The following is a 7,165-nucleotide window of genomic DNA, read 5'->3' as shown; positions in this document are numbered from 1 at the left end:
CTATATTCATCACTTAGTCTTTTTCCTTGACTTGATCTCTTGTACCTCTTTGATACAGACACAGGCTCTTTTAAAATAAGCTTTATAAGTGTTTACACCAGCCCCCGACTCTTTGACCTACTTCAACTAAACATCAGCGTTATAAACTAACCATGATCTTAAAGATAAACCTGGATTCTTTGACTGAGACCCTTTAAAACAGGGGGAAGTTCCTGTAGGCAAAAGAAGAGCAACACAAAACGATTATAGCTGGCGTGTTAAAGGCTCCAGGAGACGTCGAACCCCGAGCTGCACAAAGTGGTGAGTCAGCACCTTGCACGGTGTCTGTGGTGAGCGGGATTCAATGGGGGTCACGGTGACTGCACGAAGACCGGCGTGTGGTCCATTTCGGGGGTTTGCCATGATTGAGCAGCAGAAAAAGGCACAGATGTTAGGAAACTGGGGACTGAAAGCAAACATAGAACACCTGATCCATTAATGTGAGGCATATATAGTGAAACACATGTAGACTGAGGGTTCTTGTGTGAGTCAGAAAAATAGTCTATTTACATTAAAATTCACCAAAAAAGGACACATTACTCCATCTTAATCAGCTCATCCCACCTCCCTGTTGCCTCGCGATTAGTCTCTCATTTCATCCTCCTCTTTGCGTTTCTTCCAGCACCTGACATTCATAGCCGGATGGTTACTGTTCCTGCGGTGCCATGGCGGAGGAGGGGGTGGTCAGGGCCGTAACGGTGGGAGGTTCCGCCACAGTTATGACCGTGGTTACCATGGAGGCTGCCGTGGAGGTCACGGCGGCGGGTTTGCTTCCCGGGCAAGTGGAGGAAAATTGATACACGGAGGCGGAGGAGCAGCGCAAGTCTGCAGCCGAGGGTGAACCCATCGAGACCAACGGGTGAGGAGAGATCTTCAGAGGACCAGCACAAAGGGGACATGGAAAGAAAAAAAAAAAAGACGAAGAACCGTGGTGTTAAAATAATGGTCAGTGGGGTTCACTTATATCATTCATTTGCCACTGATTGAACCATTATAATGCCCTATAACATCAGACTTGATGTCACTTTCCAGGATCTTTTGTTTGCAGACCGTTTGCGCCACCGCAGCAGCAGGTTTAACGCTCAGTTTAGTATTAACTTCATATCACCAAGCTCTCTTTTTCAGCGAGGTCGATTTTTTTTTTTACTCCTTCATGTCAATAATTCATAGAAGACGTATTTGTTCCTGACACACTGGACAAAGAGACATCATGTTGGAAGGGCTCAGCGAACTCTTTGAAGGAAGCCGGCGAGCCGTGCATCAATAATTGAGCTGGAGGACTCTCCGTATACTCTCACGCCTCGTGACTTGTGTGGGGGAAACTTGTAGTTGCGCCAACCTTGAACCAGCTGGAGTAGCGATGGGAGACGCACTCTGTCAGACTAATGCAACTCATTGCATTGCACAGGTGATCTAATAGGACACGTTGAAGCAGCGCGGCAGCCACCCAAGAAAAGCTCTTTCCCTCTCGGAACGCCCTCCTCCAAACCTAACCTCATTATCTGCTACTCAAGCTTTCGCAATCTGCCTCATCAATGCTCCCACAGTGGCATTAATTCACCATCCTTCCTCAATTAGCTGCTCTTACACACACACACACACACACACACACACACACACACACACACACACACACACACACACACACACACACACACACACACACACACACACACACACACACACACACACACACACACACACTCGCATCAGCCTCTTGATTAAAACCGAAGTGACTCACCGATTATGTGACCAGCTGTACACCTGTGTGGTTAATGTGCCATTGAAGGAATTTGCTTTTAGCAAACCTCGGGTGTTATTAAAGCAACAACGGGCCGAAAAGTACGGCAATGCATGACTTTGTGCTGCACTTAAACGTACTTGTATTGTTTTGTAATTATTCCTCAGCTCTGAAGGACGAATAAAGTATCGCTCTATCTATCAATTTCTTTATTTCAAGCATCTCCATATTGTCCTCCTGTAATAAAATGTGTGTTTTAGCATATACATTTGCTGATTTCACGATCACAGACTGTATAGAGACTGGCAACCCAAAATCTCTTCAAACGATTTCTAAAACCAAAAACAGAAAGACATCAATGCAGAACCACTTTTTCTTTTCGAGTAAAGTACACATTTAAACTTAGAGGGTGCAAATTGAAACAAAATAATGAAACGTTGCCACAATACAGAGCTAATTTCATTTCCACTGATGAAAAATATTTTAATTTAATCACCAACTTGGAAACACGCTGCACAGAAGTATGAAAAAAAGAGAGAGATTCTAACAGTCTGTTCAGCACTCGTTGAGGATGCAGCAGCTGCAGGTAACCAGGAAACCCCACATGAGGAGAGAAATTAAAATGTTGTGGCTAAACTTTAAGGACGCTGTCTTTTGGTAGGTCTTTAATCCTCAATGCCCAATTTGAACCTAAAGCACAACTACAGCTGGATATTGTAAAAACACAATATCATCACTGACAGTCCATGAAGTTCACATTAGTTAACAGCAGTTTTAACCAATATTTGAGACTGCTTAGTGACTTTTGGTGATTCAATGAACAATTGCTTGGACGGAAATCCAAGTTTAAATTCCCGCCACACGTACACATTACCTGGCTGCTCTGGGGCCCTTGGTAAACTTGATCGCGGTGTGAAAGCAGGATGCACTCGTTTGCTGTGGTTTTCTCACTGCGCGCGGCGTTGGGGTCGCCGTCATCCACGCCGTTAGCGGAGCACCTCAACGTGCTCACGCACAGCACCTGCAGGACACATTCAGGTCGTCTGTGAAGGCTTTCAGCGCCGCAGCGAACAATCAATCGGCCTGTGGCATTTTCTTCGGGTGTGGTGAAACGTGAGAGGCCCGAGAGAGCTGCCTACTTTTCTGACGCTCTGCTTGAAGTTGTCCGACAAGAAGCCGTAGAGCAGCGGGTTGGCGCACGAGTTGGCGTAGGACAGTATGACTGCGAAGAAGTAGATGCCGGCGGTGACGCTGGACTCCGGGATGATGACCACCAGATTGACCATGTTGATGATGAAGAACGGCAGCCAGCAGAGCACGAACACCACCACGAACACCACCACCATGCGCGTCACTTTGCGCTCCGACCGCCGACGCTTTGTGAAGCCGGCCCGCGCCCCGGAGGTCTTCACCTGCTCGAGAAGGCGCCCGACACGGCACAGCGGTGATCGTGGTTACAGGGATTAAAAGGGTCACTTCAAGGGAGAATTTGAATCATAACAAGCACACATCCCAGATGCACACACACGTATTTGTATCGTATAAAGGGCTGATTGTTGCCTGACCCCAACAACAACCTCCATCCACCACATCTTAATCCTTAAATACAGGGATAATATTGTGGAGGTCAAACAATTCAGTCCCAACAATGTGCTTTTTAGCATTGGACCTCACAATGACAGTAAAGTAGTGACACACACACACACACACACACATTGTGGCTTTATGTCTTCAGAGAAATTAGCTTTGACGTTCATGTCTTCATTTAAAGCCTCTAAACTCTGTTGTAAACTACCACACTTAGTCATGTATTTCTCACTTTAGCTGACTTTGCATACAGGGCCATTATGAAATGGTCTTCCTCTAAAATTGAATTTCAAACCCACACGTGATACGAAACGCACACAGAGGACGCACCTTAATGACGATAAGAAGGTAACAGAGGCAGATGATGAGCAGCGGGCCAAAGAAGCCCACGATGGCCGTGTAGAGAATGAAGGCGGTTGACCACAGGTTGTTCGGCTCCGGCCAGATCATGTTACAGGAGTTGAATTTATCCTGAAGACAAATAAATCAAACTGAAACATGAATTGCTTGTATGTTGACTTTGTCGTATGTTGCTTTACGCAGGCATTTCATCTTGATTATGGAGAAAATGGAAGGAACAAAACTCACTAAAGTGCAACGTCTTAACTTCACAAAGCCATTTTTGTGTCATTATCAAACAACATTCATTCTATTCTTCCATTTCTGTCTGTGCTGTGTATATATGACTGCGTTGCCTTTCTTCCACTGCACATTTGATGAACCCCTGACTGGAATAACATCAGTTTTCACGCAGGCAAACAATTCTTTCAGTCAAAGCCTGTTCAGGTCTAAGGGTGAATAACACAACACGTTGGAGGAACAACACAATCAAATACTTTATTGATCATGTTCCCTGGCTGAGTAGTAGAGGACATAAGCTGCCAACACAACAGAAACACATCAGACTGGTAAATGGTGAACAGGGTTCGTACACCTTCTCACTTGCATACACAACCGCTTCCTCTGCGGTTCACAGAGTTCCTAACATTGTCTATATGTACAGTCACTTTGTTGCTGCTCCATTTGCCTCTGAAGGGGCAAATTGAAAAGCATTGATAGGATGTTCTTTAATAGGAACATGGCCAAGACAGAATGCATGTATGTGTTCACTGCATCAAACACAATTTTTAATAAGAAGAACGATCATAAAATAAGCATACTTAACAAGCACAAAGCTGCAGAGCAACATGAACAACAAGATCATAACAAGATCGGCAAAAATAAAACTGTTATGTAGAGCATTTGTATCTTTTGGCTCCAAATACAAACTCTCTTGGTAAATAGCGTAGTGCATGTCAAACCCAGTGTTGGCAACATGTTTGATCTCAGCAGGAGCAGCACGGGACTTGACAACATCAATAACTGATTAAAAAAAGACAGGTTGAGATTTTCAGAAAATTTTCAGAAAAGTTTTTCAGAAAAAATCCTATGCTATGCTATGCTATGCTATGCTATGCTATGCTATGCTATGCTATGCTATGCTATGCTACATGAAGTCATTGCTGCCATCTCCTGTTAAGTTCTGGATCTCAGAGATTAGACCCTGTGATGTAATGCTAATTAAAGGTTGTTAGCATTTTCATTTTATTGGCTTGCCAAGGATCAACACATTTAATAATGAAATGAAACAGGTTAGTTTTCACTGTTATGATTACATCCCGAAAAATGCAGATCTCCTGTTTTGACTGTAAGTAATTGGGATTAAAACTTTGTTGACAGGAAGTGCACTGAAGCTGTTGTGTTATTTTTATTAAACACCGTCTGCACTTCCAAATGTTTTTTTTCCCTCAAATAAATGAGCATGCAGATGGTCTGCTGACCATCAAACAAACACGATAAATTAAAATTCTATGTCAATACTCAGTAAACAGAAAACTTTAGTTTCATACCATTAAATAAGTTGTATGCAGTATATACTTTTTAATCCAATTATCACATTTTTTTCTACACTTGCTCTTAATAATTGTAATGTTATGTTTTTAAAGCTGTCTTTTATTCAGGGCTAAATATTTACACTACACACATGTTTAGACAGAAGTAAAAAAACAACAACTTGTGAAATAATAATTTTTGTCTCACTTAGTTTATACATTGAAAACTACTGTCTGCCAGTAACTTGTGTTTATTTTGGTATGTATGTGATTCTGTGAAAACAATAGATACTTCATGTATGACCACACAAATGTAATGAAAGGATAATTGAAAGTATCTTCACTGTGATAATTAATCATTGTCAGAACAAACATGACAGTCATATTTGAGTTATTGTTGTTTATACTGGTTGAATATATTTAAAACGTCTATGTTTAGGAAGAGGATGCTGATTGAACATTACTTAATTGCAATTATTATAATGAATTAGATCGAATTGAAATACTAGAGATGTTCTACCAAACAGTCTCAAATCTATGCGTTATTGCAGTTTATTCAAAAGTAACTCATCTCCTGACAAGGCTCCGTGGATGGATGGATGGATGGATGGATGGATGGATGGATGGATGGATGGGTGGATGGATGGATGGATGGAGGAAATACCTGCACATCAGAGAAGATGACCACCGGCAGCACGACCACGAAAGACACGCCCCACACGGCTGCGCTCACCACCTTGGCCACGCGCGGGTGCCTCCACTTGGTGCTGCGTATGGGATGGACCACGGCCAGGTACCGGTCGATGGACATGACCGTGAGGCAGAAGATGGACGTGAACTGGTTCATGGAGTCCGCGGTCATCACCACGCGGCACAGGAAGGAGCCGAAGGGCCAGTAGGAGAGCACGTTCTGCGTGGTGAGGAACGGGAGGCCGATGATGTAGAGCTCGTCCGCCACGGCCAGGTTCAGGATGTAGATGTTGGTGACCGTCTTCATCTTGGCGTAGCGCAGCACCACGTAGATGGCCAGCGTGTTGCCGATCAGACCCACCACGAAGACGGTGAGGGAGATGACCGCCGTCACCAGAGTGCTGCTGCCCTCGAAGGGGACACTCTGCGTGGACATGTTGGAGATGTTTAAGAGTTGAGGGTAGGAGAAGAGGAAGGATGGAGGAGAGGCTCCGGAGGAGTTCACGTCGGATGAAAGGGGGTACCAGTAGTTCTGGTCCAGGGGTTCCATTGTCAGAAATCTCAGTTGAAGACTCACAAAGGAAACGTTCACCTCCTTTTGGGCGATTGGGAACAAAGTATTGGCTTCCGGCTCGTTGCGCAGCCACGCTCACTTTGGAGCAAAACTCAGAGAAGAACCAGCCACGCCGGCTTGCGTCAGGTTCGCATGATATCTGTGTGCAAAAAGTGAGAGACTCAGTGCGCCAACCTGTGCGTCGTGACCACAGAAGAACTGAATTTGTGTGGCTCTTTTTGCGCACCGCGCGCCATGAACCAAGTGAGTGTTTTCCATGTAAACTACATTGTCGCGCCGACTGTAGTGAAGCCGTGACGGTAGTCGGGCTCGACCGGTCATTGAGTCACCTTTCTTCTTCAGCCGGGTTACCTCATGTTATCCAACAACCAGATGCTGCAAAACTCATCCCATATGTCCCGAGTCAAGTGTCGAACGGCACCGCCGCTTTTACGCACGCGGGAGGTCTGCGTTACATCCACTGTGTGAATGGCCGTGCTATTAATTTCCATATACAGGAACTTAAATAGTGTCTGTGCTGGAAGTATAACACTTGTTGTACTCCGAACGCAGCGCAAAGGTGCTGATCAAACAGAGAAGAGAAGAGCGGGCTTTCTTTAATGAAGGTTGGAAAAGTCTCTCTGTGAACAGATGAACACATACAGGTCCTAAAAGACTTCACAT

General features: G+C 44.6%; 1 protein-coding gene across 1 annotated transcript; it reads right to left on the bottom strand.

Annotated features, from left to right (window-relative positions):
• Positions 1 to 685: 685 nt before the first annotated feature.
• LOC308145130 (somatostatin-like receptor.1) lies at positions 686 to 6,478 on the bottom strand (the record flags this gene model as incomplete). Its single annotated transcript, XM_080516474.1, has 5 exons — positions 686 to 910; positions 2,655 to 2,801; positions 2,920 to 3,192; positions 3,698 to 3,838; positions 5,903 to 6,478. 5 exons carry the CDS (start codon positions 6,476 to 6,478, stop codon positions 686 to 688), a joined length of 1,362 nt encoding a protein of 453 aa, XP_080372600.1.
• Positions 6,479 to 7,165: the final 687 nt, after the last annotated feature.

Source organism: Blennius ocellaris, assembly GCF_963422515.1.
Source record: "Blennius ocellaris genome assembly, chromosome: 3".
Lineage (NCBI taxonomy): Eukaryota > Metazoa > Chordata > Actinopteri > Blenniiformes > Blenniidae > Blennius > Blennius ocellaris.
This window is presented reverse-complemented; position numbering and strand designations above follow the sequence as displayed.